General features: G+C 43.5%; 1 protein-coding gene across 2 annotated transcripts; it reads right to left on the minus strand.

Moving 5' to 3' along the window:
* Window positions 1-1,427: 1,427 nt before the first annotated feature.
* MRPL45 (mitochondrial ribosomal protein L45) lies at window positions 1,428-13,927 on the minus strand. 2 transcript variants are annotated; one of them, XM_058703007.1, is made up of 8 exons: window positions 13,748-13,922; window positions 12,678-12,855; window positions 11,444-11,561; window positions 8,153-8,251; window positions 4,721-4,769; window positions 2,684-2,833; window positions 2,068-2,241; window positions 1,428-1,885 (listed from the first exon to the last, which is right to left on the minus strand). In XM_058703007.1, the coding sequence occupies exons 1-8, from the start codon at window positions 13,811-13,813 to the stop codon at window positions 1,799-1,801; spliced, it is 921 nt and encodes a 306-aa protein (XP_058558990.1). In that variant the 5' UTR covers window positions 13,814-13,922; the 3' UTR covers window positions 1,428-1,798. The 2 variants fall into 2 exon arrangements, with proteins under 2 accessions (XP_058558990.1, XP_058558991.1); XM_058703008.1 differs by lacking the exon at window positions 8,153-8,251 and having other exon boundaries at window positions 13,748-13,927.
* Window positions 13,928-18,772: the final 4,845 nt, after the last annotated feature.

Below are 18,772 nucleotides of genomic sequence, written 5' to 3' on the forward strand. Positions count from 1 at the left end.
TGCAGATGGTCTCTGCCTGGCCCTTCAAGCAAATCCTTCACATCTGGGCCATTTGCTCAGCTGGATTTGATCCCAAGGGGAAATGAAAATTGCACTTATCCTCTGGCTCCCTGGTGGCAGCTACCGCTTAGCTGCTATTTAGGATTATCTAGAGACCCCTGAGACAGATCTAGGGGAGTGGGATGAAACAGCTTATTTGAAGCACTGTTTTTATATATTCAGAGAAATCAATCGGTCATGTGCCCATTAAGTGTGTTTCTTCACATCTCTGCTTCCCTGCCCTCCCTGGATTACTTCCCCTTCCTCCATACTCCCCAGCTGTGGATCCTGCTGAAAGCACTTGCCTTCTCATTTTGCCTTAATCCCGGGCTCAGGCAAATAGGATGTGGCCATACCTCACTTCAGACATGCTGCAGACTGATGTACATTTTAAGCCAAAAGGGCTGAGACTAAACGGTATATGATAAAGAGTGGCTGCTCTGGATTAAGCCGCCGGTGCTGCCTCTCCCCGGGGCATACACATCTTGTTCCCACAGTCTGCATTCAACAGCTGTTGTACAAAGATCAGCTTTCCCCAGTGAGGACTGGTCTGTTGTCTGCCTTGCTGAGACGGTAGTTGTAGAGAGACTGAGGAGTTAGGTTACATCAGTTACTAGATGTAGAGGAGTTACATCAGTTACTAGAAACTGATTCTGGTTTCTTTGGATTCTGCTCTCAGGATAAGATCAGAACAGATTAATCCTGACCCTAAGGGACAGACTTGTTAAAAGAAAATTCTAGGCTTGAAAAATACAAAGTATGGGAATTAAGGTCCTATTTTTTAAGGGGGACCCCCACTGGGCTGATAAATAGTAAAAGCCAAGCTTGTTGCTGGTACAGTGGTTTCCCTGGTCATACCTCAGGTGACCCAGACACACAAGCAGGTGAAGCCCCACAACCTCCTCCGGACAGCCCAGCTAGAGCCCAGGAACAAGCAGGAGCCGGACTGCTTCACTCTCAACAGGTTCATATTCTAGTACGTTCGCTTTACCGATGGGGGCTGAAAAGCATGGTCACCATCTCCAAGGGGTGATAGAAATCAGGGAAGTCTTACAGAGGGATTCTCAAATGGATCAACTCCTCCATGGCCCCTGCCTCCTACCATGCTTCCTGGGATCGCACCAGGATACAGCCAATAATTAAGAACATGATCGAAAGCCTGAAAGATAAATGATTTCTTTGGATTTACATTCTTCTACGAAGTACAAATGATGACTACGTGAGTCAGTATATGAGAAAAGACCCTCTTCAATGAACGCTAATTATGTGTCCCAAACCTGGATCTCCCGAAGTCACATCGCTCATTTCAGCCTACCTTCCACTTGTGCCATCTGAAAGCTGGTCTACTTCCAGCGTAAACCCTGGGAGAGGTACAGAACCCGCCACAGTTTGTCCAACACCCTGACAGTGTTTTATTTCAAACTCTGATCCTGCCTTGTAATTAAAAAGAAAATTCTGCCAGTCTCTGCTGCAGGAAAAACAGGTATCCAAACATACTTTCATTGAGACTCAGCAGCTAGAAACACAGTTTAAAAAGGGAGAAGTGGGTTCGTGGCTGTGCATATCAGCCACCCACCTGGGCCCAGCCATCAGCCGTGGTTGCCAAGGAGACAGCTGAAAACACCCAAGCAGGACAGGAGAGGACAAAGGTAGATCTTTCCACAGCATGATGAAAAGATGACTGACTTCACAGTTCCCAGACTCCATAGCTTCTGGCCATCTCATCAGCCATGTTTCACCCCAAGAGTCATTTTTGCCATCAGGGTTGCTGAAGCTTATGGGCCTCTCCTTGTGGCTCCTCATAGTCTTCTCCAGGTTTCAGCTGGGGCCCAGGGATCATCACCGTCTGAAAGAGCAGGAAGCTGAGTTATCTACCTTCCAGGCCCATGACTTACCCAGGAGAGATTCACCCCCACCTCCTCTATGGAGGATTCCCCTTCCCTGGTGCTGCATCACCCCCTCTCTCCACTAGGAGGAGCCCAAGAGGAGTGGCTTAAGATTGCACAGCACTCTCAAATCACCACTTACCTTAAGGATGGGCTGCTTAGGGGGTGCCCATGGGGGGATGACCTTGCCATGCATTCTCCAGCTCCCATAGGGATTTACCAGATGCTTTTCAAACACAACATACTCCAGGACATCCCTGGGCACACCTTCCTGTCCATACATCAACCGGCCAAACCGGTCATAGATGGCCAGAGTCTGAAAGGATGAAAGCAAATCTGGCCTATTAGTACTCAGTTGGTTTGTTTTTTTTTTTTTTTTCCCCTTTTCTATGCCACACAACCATTCTGAAACAACCATAACAAAAAATTTTAATGGGCAGAAAAAATTACCTCGGAATTCTGAATTCAGACTAAGTGATCAACTGCTGACAGTTTACTCTTGGAGGGTTTTTAACCGGGGAAAGGGTATAGGAAGGTGGGAGAGGGAGGATCAAGAAGGGTGGGGGAGAGTATCCTCACATCTGTCTTAGCAGAGCTAACATCTACAGTGGGAAGGGCACCCTGACAGAGCAAGGAAGACCATGGTGAACCTTTCCTTAGAGCCCACAGTCCTGGGAAGCTGTACCCAGGACTCCAGAGATAGATACCCAACCTGAGAATGAAGAAAAGCTGGGAGGAAAGCAGACTGGTGCCTCTACCTGCCGGGTGTGCATGCGGACGGTGACCTGGCCATATATGTTGCCCTGGTTCATCAGACTTGAACAGCGAACCTGAACCACCTGAGGCGGTTCTAAAGATTCTACGAAGCTCCAACGGACGGTCTTATATTTGATGTCCCAGACCATGTCCTGAGGGCAGAGGAGAAAAAATTCAACTGGGGTTTTACTTTCCTTTAGGAAAGCTGGTGCTTCTGGAATTCCACACCTGTTCTCACTTCCAGAGATACTACAGGCATCACCTAACATTTCCCACCAAATGCTTTCTTGTGCCTATTTTTTCTCACCTTTCCAAGTTTTTTAAAAAAATATTTATTTATTTGGGGGGGGCAGAGAGAGAGAGGAGAGAGAGGGGCCCACACAGGCTCCACACTCAGCACAGAGCCCAACTCCGGGTTCAATCCCACGACCGTGAGATCATGACCTGAGCTGAAATCAAGAGTCAGACGCCTAACCGACTGAGCCACCCAGACGGCCCACCGTTCCAAGTTTTGATTAATTTATTGCTCAAGTCCACCTTGAAACCACTCTTTTCATCTAAATCAACAAATCAAGACCCACCTACCTCCTCAAGGAACCTTCTCCAAATCAATGAAAAACATACTCCAAACTGCCAGTTAAAATACCCCATTACCCCTCCCTTACACTTAAAATTTTTTTCCTTAAAAAAACTTTTTTTTTTAGAGAGAGAGTGTGAGCTGGGGAGAGGTGCAGAGGGAGAGAGAGAGAGAACCAGAGAATCTCAAGCAGGGTCCACACTCAGCGCAGGGCCCAACTCAGGGCTCAATCCCATAACCCTAGGATCATGGGTGAGACAAAATCAAGAGTCGGATGCTCGACTGAGCCACCAAAGCGCCCCAAAGATTTTATTTTATTTATTTTTTTTTTTTAATTTTTTTTTTCAACGTTTTTTTTTTTTATTTTTTATTTTTGGGACAGAGAGAGACAGAGCATGAACGGGGGAGGGGCAGAAAGAGAGGGAGACACAGAATCGGAAACAGGCTCCAGGCTCCGAGCCATCAGCCCAGAGCCTGATGCGGGGCTCGAACTCACGGACCGCGAGATCGTGACCTGGCTGAAGTCGGACGCTTAACCGACTGCGCCACCCAGGCGCCCCCCAAAGATTTTATTTTACTCATTTATTTTGTTTTGAGAGAGAGCACGAGTCGGGGAATGGCAGAAAGAGAGAGAGGGACAGAGGATCCAAAATGCGCTCCATGCTGATAGCAGTGAGCCTGATGCGGGGATCAAACTCACAAGCCATGAGATCATGACCTGAGCCAAAGTAGGCCACTCAATCCACTGAGCCACACAGGCGCCCCCCCCCAAAGATTTTATTTCTATGTAATCTCTATACCCAACATGGGGCTTGAACTCACGACCCTGAGATCCAGAGTCACATGCTCTACCAACTCAAGGGGCCCCTCCTTTACGCTTTTATAATCTGCTAGTTCTTGTACATGTTTCTGTTGACTGCATATATGTTGTTTTATTCCGCCCCTTGCCTTGTATCAGTGAAGAATAGAATTTTATAGGGAATAAAGGCTAAACTGCTAAGACCAGATTAGTTATACTTGACCACAGGAAGATGAGACTAAGTTGATAGAAACTGAAGTTCTTATTGTTCTTATTCTTGAACCACAAAGTCCCGATATTGGGAAGTCTCCCAAAGTACCTTAGCACCCTGGCTAACACAAAATGTAAGCCTCGTAAATGCTAAACCCTTTATTACACTGCAGGCGTGTGTAGGGCTGCCTAACGTGGTCCACACCCTGACCTGAGCATCCATACCCTGAGGTTTCAGTACTTCTTGCTGAGGGAGTGCCTCCTACCTCATCTGCCTGGCCCTTACCAAAGTCCATGTCAAGTCAGTACCATTCAGTCAAAAAACAATGGAACCTCAGCAGTTGCCTTAAACTTCCTGTACTTTCAAAATCGGCCCTTCTTAAGAACCCAGAGGTAATGTCTAGAATCTATCCATTCAGAACTCCCACAGTTCTAAAGAGGTTGAGAACCTACCGGGAAACAGTTTTCAGTTACCAAGGTATGAAGCCGGTCATGGTCTGAGCTAAAAAAGAAAGAGATACAGATCATTAGCTCTTGCTTTATGACACTGTACGAAAGCTGAAAATAGCCCTCAAAATGGAAAACAATTCCTTTTTACAAACATTCTCTGCATACATACTGTAAGCCACGTAACATGCTAAGTTACCTGGGCACACAAAGATGAACGTGATTAAAAAAACAAAACAAACAAACAAAAAAAACCCCTGGGGGGTGCCTGGGTGGCTCAAGTTGGTTAACTGTCTGACTTCAGCTCAGGTCATGATCTTGCAGTTCGTGAGTTCAAGCCCCGCATCAGGCTCTGTGCTGACAACTCAGAGCCTGGAGCCTGCCTCAGATTCTGTCTCCCTCTCTCTCTGCCCCTCCCCTGCTCATGCTCCGTCTCTCTCTCTCTCAAAAATAAACATTAAAAAATAAAAATAAAAAAAATAGAATACCCTGAGATCTAATTGCAGGTTGAAGTTATGTTTGGATCTCAGGAGCAGAAACAAATTTCTCAGAAATTACTATACATCCTTAAGATGGGCAAGAGACCCTCACAGATCCATCATAAAAAAAAATCAAAAGCTCCTCTCATCTTCTCTTACCTCAAACACATCATCAATACCAAATGGACTGGCCTTGCAAGTTTCACTATTCTTTTTTTTTTTTCCTTTCTTTTTTTAAAGTAATCTCGGGGTACCTGGGTGGCTCAGTCGGTTAAGTGTCCGACTTCGGCTCAGGTCATGATCTTGCAGTTTGTGAGTTCAAGCCCTGCATTGGGCTCTATGCTGACAGCTCGGAGCCTGGAGCCTGCTTCTGATTCTGTATCTCTCTCTCTCTGCTCCTCCCCCCACTTGCATGCATTCTCTCTCTCTCTCTCTCTCTCTCAAAAATAAACAAACATTTAAACAAATTAGGGGCACCTGGGTGGCTCAGTCAGTTAAGCGTCCAACTTTAGCTCAGGTCATGATTTCACCGTTCATGAGTTTGAGACCCTCATGGGGCTCTGTACTGATGGCTCAGAGCCTGAAGCCTGCTTCAGATTCTGTCTTCAACTCTCTCTGCCCCTCCCCCCACACACATGTGCGCACTTTCTCTCTCTCTCAAATACAAACATAAAACGTTAAAAATGTTTTTTATTAAAAAAATTAATGTCTACACCCAATGTGGGGCTCAAACTCACAACCCTGAGATCAAGAGTCACATGTTCCTCCGACTAAGCCAATCAGGTACCCCATCTCTTACACTCTTATCTGTGAACCTAACCAAAAGATAAGCATCGGTCTTTTCTGGTCCTTTCCTTCCACTCCCCAACCACCTTTGCTGCAACCACAGTGACTTGTTATGCTGATTCTACGCAGTAGGCAGCAATAGTAAGAAAACAGACAGCAAACCCCAGCTCCTGTACATACAGAATTTTAGGAGGTTCCTAACAGACAGGCTTCAAGTAAACCTAAGGTCATGCAAGGATTAATGTCTTTCAGATCCACATTCATGACTTTTCCCCACAGTTTAATACCTCCTGGGAAGTTTAAGTCTTTGTTCCTTTAAAAAATCTTGTCCCTGGGGCACCTGGGTGGCTCGGTTGGTGGAGTGTCCAACTTCAGGTCTTGATCTCATGGTTTGTGGGTTTGAGCCCCATGTCAGGGTCTGTGCTGACAGCCTAGAGCCTGCTTTGGATTCTGTGGCTCCCTCTCTCTATGCCCTTCCCCCACTCATGCTCTGTCTCTGTCTCAAAAATAAACATTAAAAAACAATTTTTTTTTTTAAATCTTGTCCCTAATGCTAGAGTGGGATTAGTTTTATCCATGTGCTTTGCCTCCACCTCTACTCCTACCAAAAGAAAAGATTTCAAGTCTTTTCCCCCACTGTAGCTCTAGACTAGACTAAACTAGACTGGACTAACCTGAGTTGTGGTGACAGCTACCACAACCACCAGGCCAGGCACCTCTCAATGAACTCTTCCTCCTCACTATCCTGACCTAAAAATCTTCAGTGGAAATAAATTCCCTTGTCTAAGAGTTCACTTACCATTTACGATAAAACTTACACTGAAAAATAAGAGGAAGACATCTGTTTCGAACAACACAATGGATTGAGCTCATATAAAACTACTCCCACTATAAACATCTAGAAATGTTGGGACAGAATAGAATACACACAAACATACATACATTTTTAAACTCTCCAGCCTACTTCACAAGAAAGGTAAGTCACTAGATGTCAAAAGGAAAGAGAACTAAAACCAGAATGGAAGGAATATAACTTGACACCATGACAGCATATGGGATGATTAAAAGGATCTAGAAATAGGATCTGATGGGCACCTGGGTGGCTCAGTCAGTTAAGCATCTGACTCTTGGTTTCCGCTCAGGTCATTATCTCACAGTTCATGAGTGCAGAGTGCAGAGCCTGCTTAGGATTCTCTCTGTCTTTTTCTCTGCCCCTCACCCACTCATTCTCACTCTCTCTCAAAATAAGATAAACTTTAAAAAAAAAAACTTAAAAAAAGAAAGAAACAGGGGCGCCTGGGTGGCTCAGTCGGTTAAGCATCTGACTTCGGCTCAGGTCATGATCTCACGGTTCGTGAGTTCGAGCCCCGCGTCGGGTTCTGTGCTGACAGCTCAGAGCCTGGAGCCTGTTTCAGATTCTGTGTCTCCCTGTCTCTCTCTGACCCTCCCTCATTCATGCTCTGTCTCTCTCTGTCTCAAAAGTAAATAAACGTTAAAAAAAAATTAAAAAAAAAAAAAAAGAAAGAAAGAAACAGGATCTGATGGCTAGGAACAGACTCTTCCTAAGTCCTTGAACCCTCAAAGAACAGGAAGTTGGAACTGAGATCCCTGCACGAAGCTAGGACCCTTAAGAATCCTGCACCTGCAGCAAAGGGAGACTACAAAAATAGTTCACCAACTGAGAGATAAAGCTTCTCTCTGTCTAGGGCTGGCTGGGTATGTGTATGGAGGCGGGGGGAGCGGCTAATAAAGTCGTAAGCCCACATTATGCTCAGATATGAAGACAGAATTTATGATACCTGTATAAGAATTCCTAAGATAAGAAATTAACGTTAAAAACTGGCTGGCTCAAACACACACCTAGACCTATCTAGGTCACTCTAGAACTCTTAAATCAATCAATCTATATATTTTTTTTTAGAGAGAGCACACATACACGAGCAGGAGAGAGGGACAAAGGGAGAGAGAATCTTAAAAAGGCGCCACGCTCAGCACAGAGTCCAATGTGGAGCTTGATCCCTTGACCATGAGATCATGACCTGAGCCGAAATCAGCTGACTGAGTCACTCAGGTACCCGGGTCACTCTAGAACTCTTAACCAAAGGAAAAAAAAAAATCTGTGCCTAGAATAACTGCTAAAAACATAACAGGCATAAAATACGATTTCACTTACTTGTTTAGACAAAGGTGAGCTTCAATAAAAATATCCTTAGCTTTTTCAGGGAAGTCCTTTATTTTGAAATTAGGATCATGTTCTCTTATCTTCCGGACTCTGTAAAATTAAGTATAAGAATTCTTTCTTTCTTTTCCTTTAATGCTTATTTATTTATTTTGAGGGAAAGAGAGAGTGAGCAAGAGTGGGAGGGGCAGAGAGAGAGAATCCCAAGCAGGCTCCATGCTTTCAGTGCAGAGCCTGATGTGGCCCTTGATCTTATGAGTCGTGAGATCGTGACCTGAGCTGAAATCAAGAGTTGGATGCTTAACCAACTGAGCCACCCAGCTGCTTATTTTTTTTTTTTTTTTTAAGTAAGCTCTACGCCCAACTGGGGCTTGAACTCACGACCGTGAGATCAAAAACTGCATGCTCTACCAACTGAGCCAGCCGGGCACCCCCAGAATCATCTCTAAAGACTTCATACAATATCCATAACTCAAAGCTTACATTAACCTCCATTAATGTCTGTTCACTTATTCAAAAATTCTGAATGTGCCAAGTCCTATAAATTCAACCTTCTAACTCACACTTAATCATGCTAAAGAAAGACCAAGTCTTCTCAAAGTGAAATTTCAGAATTCTGGCATCAAAGAAAACATCCTATAAACACTAATGAAGAAAACACAGGTTTCACACATAGACTCAAGAATCAGAATAACATCAACATTAGAGATTAGAAAGACAATGAAGCAGTGCTTTTAACTGAGGAAATTATTGAGCTCAGAATTCTTTACCTGGGCAAATTATAAATGAAATAGGAGAGTAAGCAAAAGAGCTTTTCCTAGGGCACCTGGGTGGCTCAGTCGGTTAAGCATCTGACTTCGGCTCAGGTCATGATCTCACGGTTCATGGGTTCAAACCCCACATTGGGCTCTGTGCTGATAGCTCAGAGCCTGGAACCTGATTCAGATTCTGTGTCTCCCTCTCTCTCTGCTACTCCCCTGCTCACACTCTGTCTCTGTCTCTGTCTCTCTCTCTCTCTCAAAAATAAATAAACATTAAAAAAAAATTAAAAGAGTTTTTCTTAGATTTGAAAGATCTCATTTATTTACCATGCCCTCTTTCTCAGCAAGCTGATGGGGAATGTGCTCCACCAACATAACAGAATAAACTATGAAAGACAGACATAAGATCCAGGAAACAGGGAACACAACACAAGGGCAAGACAAAAGGAGTTATCAAGATGATGAGAAAAGTAGATCCCAAGATGTACAGTGGGTCTACAGAGCAACTGGTCCAGGAGCAACCAGTGGCTTAGTTGGTTGAGCATCGGACTTAGGCTCAGGTCATGATCTCACAGTTCATGAGTTGGAAGTCCTGCATCAGGGTCTCTGCTGTCAGCACAGAAGCCACTTTGGATCCATCCTTTGTCCCCCACCCCCTCACTCTCTCCCCAAAGTAAAATGAAAACATTTAATAATAATAATAATAATAATAATAATAATAATAATAAAGCAAACAGTCCAGACTGAAAGCAGGTAAGAAAACTCCTGGAGGGATTTCTTCTTGAAGATGAAACTGATAAAATACTTAATGTTTTCAACGTATTGAGAAGAAATTTGCACAATGCGAGGTTGTGTAAGCAAATGAGGAAAAACAAACAGAAAACAAAAAAACACTCACACTTAACTCCAGAAAAGAAATATTAGGCAGGAAAAGTCATGATAATGTACTGCATGACTCGGCAGTCAACAATATTCTCATAGTTATAATAATGTAAACAGAGAATTCTGATCTAATCAAAGTGTTGAACATACTAAAGGATGAGAGACACCATAACCAACTGAAATTTATCCCTGGAATGCAAGGTTGGCTTAACATTAAAACATCCATTAACGTAACACAGTATGTCAACAGACTAAAGAAGCAAATATCACATGATCATCTCAACAGAAACAGAATAAGCATTTGACAAAATCCAACACCCACTTCACACTGGTTTCACCTGAGAGCCTTGCTTGTGCTGTTCTGTCTCCCTAGGATGCTCTTCCTCACCACAACCCTCTACCCAGCTAACTGCAAGCAATTCTTTAGGCGCCACCTTTAAATGTCATTTCCCGAGGGAAGCTTTCCCTGAGCTCCTAAACCAAGTTATCTTTCCCTGTCATATGATCCTATAACACCCCTACTTCACCACACCTATAATTATTTAACTGTGTGTAATCAGTATTTAATGGCTGTTTTCCTCCCTTAAATGATAACTCAATGATAAAATCGCATGTGTTTTGTCCATCATCATCATGGACCTTACCACAAAAGAGAGCACAGTCCCAGAGAGAAATACATGAGAGGAAACCATCTCAGTACAATTATTAGAAGTGTACAGTTACAGTTACAGTAAAGGCAGCTCCAAAAAGAGTCCGGGAAAGACTAAAAGACATGATGCTCTACTCATTTTTGAGAAATGAGTTGGAGTTATCAAGTAAAGGAGGAAAAAGGCATTTTTCAGGTAAAGGAAAGAATGTGCAAAAACACAGAGTCATAGCACAGTACCGTCAAGGAACCGGCAATTAGTTTAGAAACGGTGAAGTTTAGGATGAGAAAAATGGAGTAAGACGACAGTAGAAAGGTTAAGCAAGAACCAGATTTACAAAAAGCCTTGAATACCACTGAAGAAGTCTGGATTTTATTACAGGTAATAAGGAAACATAAAAGAGTTGTAACAGAAAGGTGGTGTGATAAGATCTGAATTTAGAGAAGTAAATTATGGCCCCGTGAAGTATTAACAATGACTCAATAAGCCTGTGCACGGAAATTTATAAATGACCCTAAAGAACTTTGGAGTGACAAATATAAATGTTTCCATCCTTTCAATTAAAAGAAAGACTAAGAAGGTTTTGGCTTCTGCTCCATAGTTAAGACCTAGTTACCTCCATAGGCCAGGTCTGTCTTCTTGACCCTTTTTGACTTTTTACTCTCTGTAGTTCCAACTCTAAGGTACTTCTCAAAGAAAGATGCTTTTATTATTACTTTAAAATTTAAAATATGTGATCAAAAAAGTGTTCTACAAACTTCTAAGTCACTCCCTAACTGATGTGACAAAAAATACCAAAAAAGGTTGAGATGCTAAGAAATCAAAATACCCGTATTCTTCAACATTAACTAAATTCTATTACAGAAAAAAGTACACTGTCAAGTCATCAAGGGAGTTATGTCCAACCCAGTTAACCTACAATGGCCTCTCTGGAATAAAGCAGCAACAAGAAATTTGTATGCTAATATCAATTCCCAGTTGTCTCCGACACCTACGACAATTGGGAGGTCACCTTCTTCTTCAACCGCTCACTTCTCTGTGCCAGTCCTTCCTTCGAGAGAGAGGACAAACGAGCATCACCCTCTGGAGGAACATAGGCGTCAAAGATACCAGCTGTAATGAAAGAAGAAAATAAGGCATCAAAAGCTTAAAAAGTCATCTTGAGGTCATATAAAATTGAGAAGTATCATGGACATAAAGTAGACTTCCGTGTAGAGGGAACTATGTTACATTAGAAAAAACAGAGTAAGAGGCACCTGGGTGGCTCAGTCATTTAAGCCTCTAACTCTTGGTTTCGGCTCAGGTCATGATTTCAGTTTGTGGGTTCAAGTCCCACATAAGGCTCCACACTGACTGCGAGGAGCCTGCTTGGGATTCTCTCTCTCCCTCTGCTCCTCCCCTGCTTGCGCACGCTCTCGCTCTCTCTTTCAAAATAAACAAACTGGGGCACCTGAGTGGCTCAGTCGGTTAAGCATGCAACTTCAGCTTAGGTCATCATCTCACAGTTCATGGGTTCGAGCCCCACGTTGGGCTCTGTGCTGACAGCTCAGAGCCTGGAGCTTGCTTCCGATTCTTTGTCTCCCTCTCTCTCTGCCCCTTCCCAACTCACGCTCTGTCTGTCTCTGTCTCTCAAAAATAAATAAAAACATTTAAAAACATTTAAGGGGTGCCTGGGTGGCGCAGTCGGTTAAGCGTCCAACTTCAGCCAGGTCACGATCTCGCAGTCCGTGAGTTCGAGCCCCATGTCGGGCTCTGGGCTGATGGCTCGGAGCCTGGAGCCTGTTTCCGATTCTGTGTCTCCCTCTCTCTCTGACCCTCCCCCATTCATGCTCTGTCTCTCTCTGTCCCAAAAATAAATAAAAAAACGTTGAAAAAAAAATTTAAAACAAATAAAATAAAATAAAATAAAATAAAATAAAATAAAAATAAAAACATTAAAAAAAAACCCAAAATTAAAAGAAAAAAAATAAGATAATTTAAGTTTTCTCTCAGAGCCTCAATTCCTTCTTGTACAAAATAGAGCAATTTCACCCTTGACTTCTAGGAACAGTGTGAAAACAAGATCAAAGATGACCTCATGAAATATGGTGTACATAAAGTAAATCATTATCAGGGCCGAACTGATTTTGTAGTCAGTTAAATACAATGAATCACAGTCCAAATCATTCCACTTTCCAGAATATCTCTGACAGGAGATTTGGTCAGGGTCTCAGAAAGACCAGGCCTCACCTGTACAGGCCAGGTGCAGAGGACGCTCCAAACGTTCTGGAGGAATGACCAGTCCCGCTTTCCGGGCATGTTCTATAAACTCCTTTTCTGATTTGTATTTGGGTTCATAAGTAGGTGGTGTGAAACGTTTTTTAGTTCTCACTGGAACTACAACTGTGGACTGAGTCACCAGGACTGGCTGCAAGACAGGAAAAGGTTAGGATAAAGGTAACCTGGAAAGAAATCTATCTTGAACAAACTCTAAACAAAGATAGAAAGGACATATTCAAAGAATGACTTAGAAACAATTATAAAGCCACATACCAGGGCAGGGACCACTTATGGGTGTCTTAATCAGAAGCCTGTAAGCAACCTTTACTAGCATTCAACATTTACTAAAGGCTTTCCCCTAGCACACGACTATGCCAAGTCCCAGGGATGCAGGGTTGATTAAAGCAAGACTTCTGCTCTCAAAGAACCTTCAATCCCATAGGAAACTTAAACATCAACCCAACACTGAAATGAGAGGAATGCTATTATTAAAGCCTAAGAAAAGTCCTGTTCTTGGCAGCTCCTTTATATTTACTCAGATAACATACTGCTCATTCCACTGGGAGGCTAACTGTAAACTTTGTTCTGTCATTCGGGCTCCCAAATGATCAGTAACCTCTTTAAAGGCCAGATCTCTTTTCTCTATGACCGTGAGGTTTGTTCAGTCAGACTGACAACAGGAGACTCCCTCCTTCCCAGCTACTGTTCAACGTAAGGTATTCATAAGAACCAAGGGGGTAGCGAGCCCAACTTCCAAATCATTACTTCTTTACCCTTTAATACCCCCCCGCCAAACAGACGCAGAACAAACTGGAGAAAGTTCCTCTCCGAGAACTTGCCCGTCTTCGTGGCCTAACCCGGGCTCGTCCCACCCCGCCACTTAGCTTAGTCGTTGGGTCGCGTCTACCTCAAACTCTTTCGTAGCTAGGTGTGACTGGTACCGCCCAAGCCCACCAACGACAAGTGCAAAGCGAGTATCCCCCTCCACTCTGTGGTCCTCATCCGGCCCCAGGAGTCCTACTCATCCAGTCCCTACCCACCTGCAGAGACCACCATCCTAAAGCTCTGGATAAACAACACCAACCCCGCAGCGTGGGGGCTGCCATTTTGTTCCCGCAAAGGCCGCTGGGATGGGGACTAGGAGTTAAGAGCCGGGGGCTGAAGAAAGGGCGCAAAGGGTGGAGCTAGCTTGGGTGTGGAATTTTCCAGGGCGCGCGCCCTCAGCTGAAGTGTGAGCGGCGCGAACGCGCACGTGCGCGTTGAGGGGAGGAGGGCAGGGCGAGAGTACAGACTGCGCGCGTGCGCACTAAGAGGCGTTGGGGGTAGGGTGGAACGCACGGCTGTCACGCGCCAGAGAACGCCCGAGCGGGAGCTGCGCCTGCGCTCGAGGTGTTCTGGGCGCAAGGAGTTGCCGCATTCTTGCAAGATTGGGACGTTGCTGCACCTTGTTTCCATTCCCTAGAAAAGGTGTTGCCCTTCGGAGACCAGTGTTTTTCTTTGATCACGAAAAGGCCAAAAATGAATAGTTTCTGGATCTGGATCTGACCTCAATATGCTGTGTAACCTTAAACAGCCCTAGTTTTCTCAGCCTAAACCTGAAGAAAATTCTGTCAAACTAGAGATTAATGACTACTGTGTTTATTGAACAAACATAATGACTACTGTCTATTGAAGCAAAAGACACATGGACTGACAAAGACGTTTCTTGTTGGTCCTTTCAGGAAAGAGGCACCAGTTTAATAATAACAATAGCTTATACTTAGAAATGTTTACCAAGTGGCAGGCAATTTTGTAAACATTTTGCATATATTAACTCAATTACTCTTCACCACAACCAGAGTAATACCCTACTTTTACATATGAGGTTGGGCCACAGAAATTAAGTGAGTAATTTATTTACGGTCACACGGCTAATAACTGGCAAAACTGGGATTCAAATCCAAGCAGACTAAATCCAGAAACCATGCTCTAATTACTATATTGTACTGCTTCACATTCAGTTGTTAAAGGATTTATGATGTTGAGTTCATCCTAGAAAATACATACTGTAATCATTGCTGAATGGCAAACACCTTCCACACTTACCTATAGGTCCTTATGTAGTCTGTCAATTACTGTTTATTGAGCACATGTCTACAGCATTTTGCAATGAGTTAAGAGCTTGTGGTAGGTACATACAAGAGCTTACAGGCCAAAATACAATTATCACGAAAGTCCAAATAAAATGCTATGGACTATCAAAAGAGAGGGATTACTTTGGGTTTGGGAATCACTTGTATTGCCTAAAATCTTGACTTCTCAGTTATACTGTAAATTCTTCAAGGGTAAGAATTCCCCACAAGTCCTAGCCACAGCATTGAACCTGGAGCATGACACATTAATCGTGACATGAAATTAGGTGCTATATGTATGTGTTAATTAAAGAATGTGTGTTATTAAGCATTTAAATGAGAGCTCATTTCTTTTTTTTAATTTTTAAATGTTTTATTATTATTTACTTTTTAGAGAGAGAGAGAGAGTGCAAGCAGGGGAGGGGCAGAGAGGGAGGAAGACACAGAATCTGAAAAGGCTCCAGACTCTGAGCTGTCAGCACAGAGCCCTATGTGGGGCTCAAACTCATGAACCATGAGATCATGACCAAAGCTGAAGTCAGTCACTCAACTGACTGAGCCACTCAGGCACCCCAGCTCATTATTTCTTAATAGACTCTTGTCTGTCTACACCCCAGAAAATAAAACATGATTTTTTTTTTATTGGTCTCCACACTGAAGTGAGGAAACTCCATTCCATGAGAATGGTTATTAATACAGAACATTGACATAGTCTATCCGAGATGATTTCCTCCACCGTTGAATTTTTTATGTGTATTTATTTATTTTTGAGAGAGAGCAGGGAAGGAGCAGAGAGAGAGGGAGACAGAGAACCCCAAGCAGGCTCTGCACCGCAGCTCAAACTCACAAACTGTGAGATCATGACCTGAGCCGAAATCAAGAGTCAGATGCTCAACTGACTGAGCCACCCAGGCACTCCTCCACCACTGAGTTTTAATGTACCCACATGGTAACCAATACATCCCAGGTCACCTCTGTCTGCCATCTGACCAGTTTCTTTCTTTCCTTCTTTCTTCCGTCCTTTCTAGATTTTACTTTTCTTTTTTTTAAGTTTATTTTTTAAGTTTATTAATTTTTTGAGGGGAGAAAGGGCAGAGAGAGGGAAAGAGAGAGAATTCCAAGCAGGCTCTGCACTTTCAGCATGGAGCCCGATGTGGGCTCAAGCTCACAAACCGTGAGATCATGACCTCAGACGAAACCAAGAGCCAGATGCTTAACCGACTGAGCCACCCAGGCACCCCTAAAGATTTTATTTTTAAGTAACCTCTACACCCAAAGTGGGACTCAAACTCACAACCCCAAGATCAACAGTCATGTGCTCCACCACCTGAGCCAGCCAGGTGCCCCTCTGATCGGATTCTCAGGGAATGAAAACTTGTTCTATATCAGCCTGGGTGAAATATTAGGGGAAGTCAATATCAATTCATTCTGAGATGAATCATAAGTAGGCTTTTTAAAATAACTGCTCTTTTGGAAAATTTATATTATATTCCTACCTCATTAACTCCCCAGAACATTGGGAGCTGTGTTTTGGGGAAGTAACACCAACCACCAAAAGGATATTTTCAAATCCTACGGCCCCAGTAGTTTGCCTTTCTGAAAAGGCAAAATTAAAAGCAATTAGAGGAAGTGATAAGGTGGCTGGGAGCTCTGCCTCTCGAAAAACAGTCTTGCGCATAGTAGAATATTCAAATATTTATTCAATAGATGGATGAGTAGAATCCCAGATGGAATATGATAAGACAGAGAGCAAAATTGATATCCTATTTCTCCAAATACAGGGGGTTCCTTGGAATCCCTTGCGTTCCTATTGAAATTTCTAAATGGAGCCAAAGAGGATGGGCTATCCCTTGAGCAGTGGGACATGTGCTTGCATTTTTCCCCCCTCCCAGTGGCAGATGACATCAAAGATTGAAAGTTCTGAAATTGTGCCTAGTGACCTACATTCTAGAAACACAGTTGATCTGAATGAAGAAAATCCTTCTGGAGAACTGGAAGATTCTGATTATAATGTTTATTGATGACAGTAAACAATATGATACTTGGATTGAAGCAAGTAATAGGCTTGGCATGTGTTTATATTGTACTCCCCTCCCTTGAGTGAAAGCATGAAAAGCAAAATAAGTGAGTGGTTCAAGATAAAGTGACAGAAGAAACCAAGAATTCTGACTTCCTAAGAAATGTTCTCAACCGATCTTTAGCTAATAATGTTAACAAAACTTCTCGGTCACTCCGAGAATTAACTGTCTATAGCTTTCACATAGTGGTTAAGAACATTATAGCACCTGAATTTACATCTTCCTTCCACCTTTTTTCCTTACCTATAAAAAGGGGGTAATGAAATACCTAAATCACAGAATTGTTAACTCATTAAATGAGTTAATGCATGTTTCCACTCTGGTTAGTTATGGCCCTTGCTTCCAAGCTTTGTGGTAGGCCTGGAAGGTATAAACAGAGCCTAGCAGAATCCTGATAAGTGTAACGGCTCTTTGTTCTGGACACAGATCACGTCCCTGTCCCCAGTGTCCATCCCAGTGCAGTGTCACTAAAGCGAGGCTATGAAACACTATGTCCCTAACCTAGATATTAACTAGAGATCCTCAGGAAGCCCTGTATGTTAGCTGTCTTCCCCTAGGGAGCAGTTTTCACCTCTGTTGAAGCTAAGATCCCCGGAATGCGGGTAACTTCCAAGCCCACACGTGACCCTTTATTTCTGTGCTGCACAACTTTCTTCTATGAGCTGTTCTTTCTCATCTGTCCTTCCACTCATCCCTGCTGCTGAGGACAAAGGCCTTTTCCTTTACCTTTTTCTGCCCTGCCTCAAATTCCTTATTTCTAAAGGTATGTTTGGGAGGAGATATTGCTCATCTGGCTCAGCCAGAAAAGAAGCCCATGTATCCTGCTGTTCAAGCCCAGTCTAGAGTTAATCCCTTGCCTCTTCTTGCTCCCCTTTCACCCCAGCTGGCTAAATCAAGCAATAATCCTAAAAGGGAATTTCAGGCTATTTGTAACTTCCCCTCTCTGCACCCCCCCCCCCCCCGCCCCGCCATGCCACATTCAGGGAGGAGAAGGCAAAGCCCCTGGATCAGAGTAATCTGTTTCTAACCCACTTCCATTCTCAGGGATTACCTCTGCAGGAGGAGGGAGACAGAAATAAATCTAACACCTTAGCATAGGGAACTTGGGGAAGACACTCCAGAAGGGCTTGGATGGCTTCAGGCATGGGGCTTGGGAGCTTGGGAGGCTGTTTTCAAATGCTGGGCACCCTAGGAAAGTCCACAAACCTGAAAAGCAATGCCTGGAGTAATGTTTGGCAATAACAGGCACTCTATAAATGTGCTGAACAAAAGAATGCAAAGTATATAGATTGCAGGCAGGAAATAAATTGTGGGCAAAAACAATTCCCTCATTATGCCTACAACCTCATGTCCTTATATGCACACCAACTAATGGCTAAAATCAATCGACCCACAAATAGGGGAGTGTCATATACTGGAAAGAGCTCTGGGTTGGGAGTCAGGAGACAAGGATTTAGTCCCACCATTGCTGATGTTTACTTACACTGTGGTCTCAGGCAAGTCACTTTGTGACTCCGATCACTAATTTTCACCATTAAAAAAAGTCATTCTCGGGGCACCTGGGTGGCTCAGTCGGTTGAGCATCCAGCCTCAGCTCAGGTCATGACCTCGTGGTTTGTGAGTTTGAGCCCCGTTGGGCTCTGTGCTGATGACTCAGAGCCTGGAGCCTGCTTCGGATTCTGTGTCTCCCTCTCTCTCTGCCCCTCCCCTGCTCATGTTCTGTCTCTGTCTCAAAAATAATTATAAACATTAAAAAAAAAAAAAGTCACTCTCTAGAGCCCTAAAAACCAAAGTCCCATGCGATGTGTATTGAGCTCCTATTAATAACATACAAATATCTGAGTTCATTTATATACCAACAAGGACTTCCTTTAGA

The sequence above is a fragment of the Neofelis nebulosa genome, chromosome 16, assembly GCF_028018385.1.
Source record: "Neofelis nebulosa isolate mNeoNeb1 chromosome 16, mNeoNeb1.pri, whole genome shotgun sequence".
NCBI lineage: Eukaryota > Metazoa > Chordata > Mammalia > Carnivora > Felidae > Neofelis > Neofelis nebulosa.

What these genes read in the sequence shown, in the direction of transcription:
- MRPL45 (XM_058703007.1), bottom strand. Translation starts at nt 13,813, where the DNA reads ATGGCAGCCCCCACGCTGCGGGGTTGGTGTTGTTTATCCAGAGCTTTA. An exon ending in TAGGATGGTGGTCTCTGCAG is followed by an intron (nt 12,856 to 13,747) that starts GTGGGTAGGGAC and finishes CCTGTCTTGCAG; the next exon opens with CCAGTCCTGGTGACTCAGTC. An exon ending in TCCGCATGCACACCCGGCAG is followed by an intron (nt 2,242 to 2,683) that starts GTAGAGGCACCA and finishes TCATCCTTTCAG; the next exon opens with ACTCTGGCCATCTATGACCG.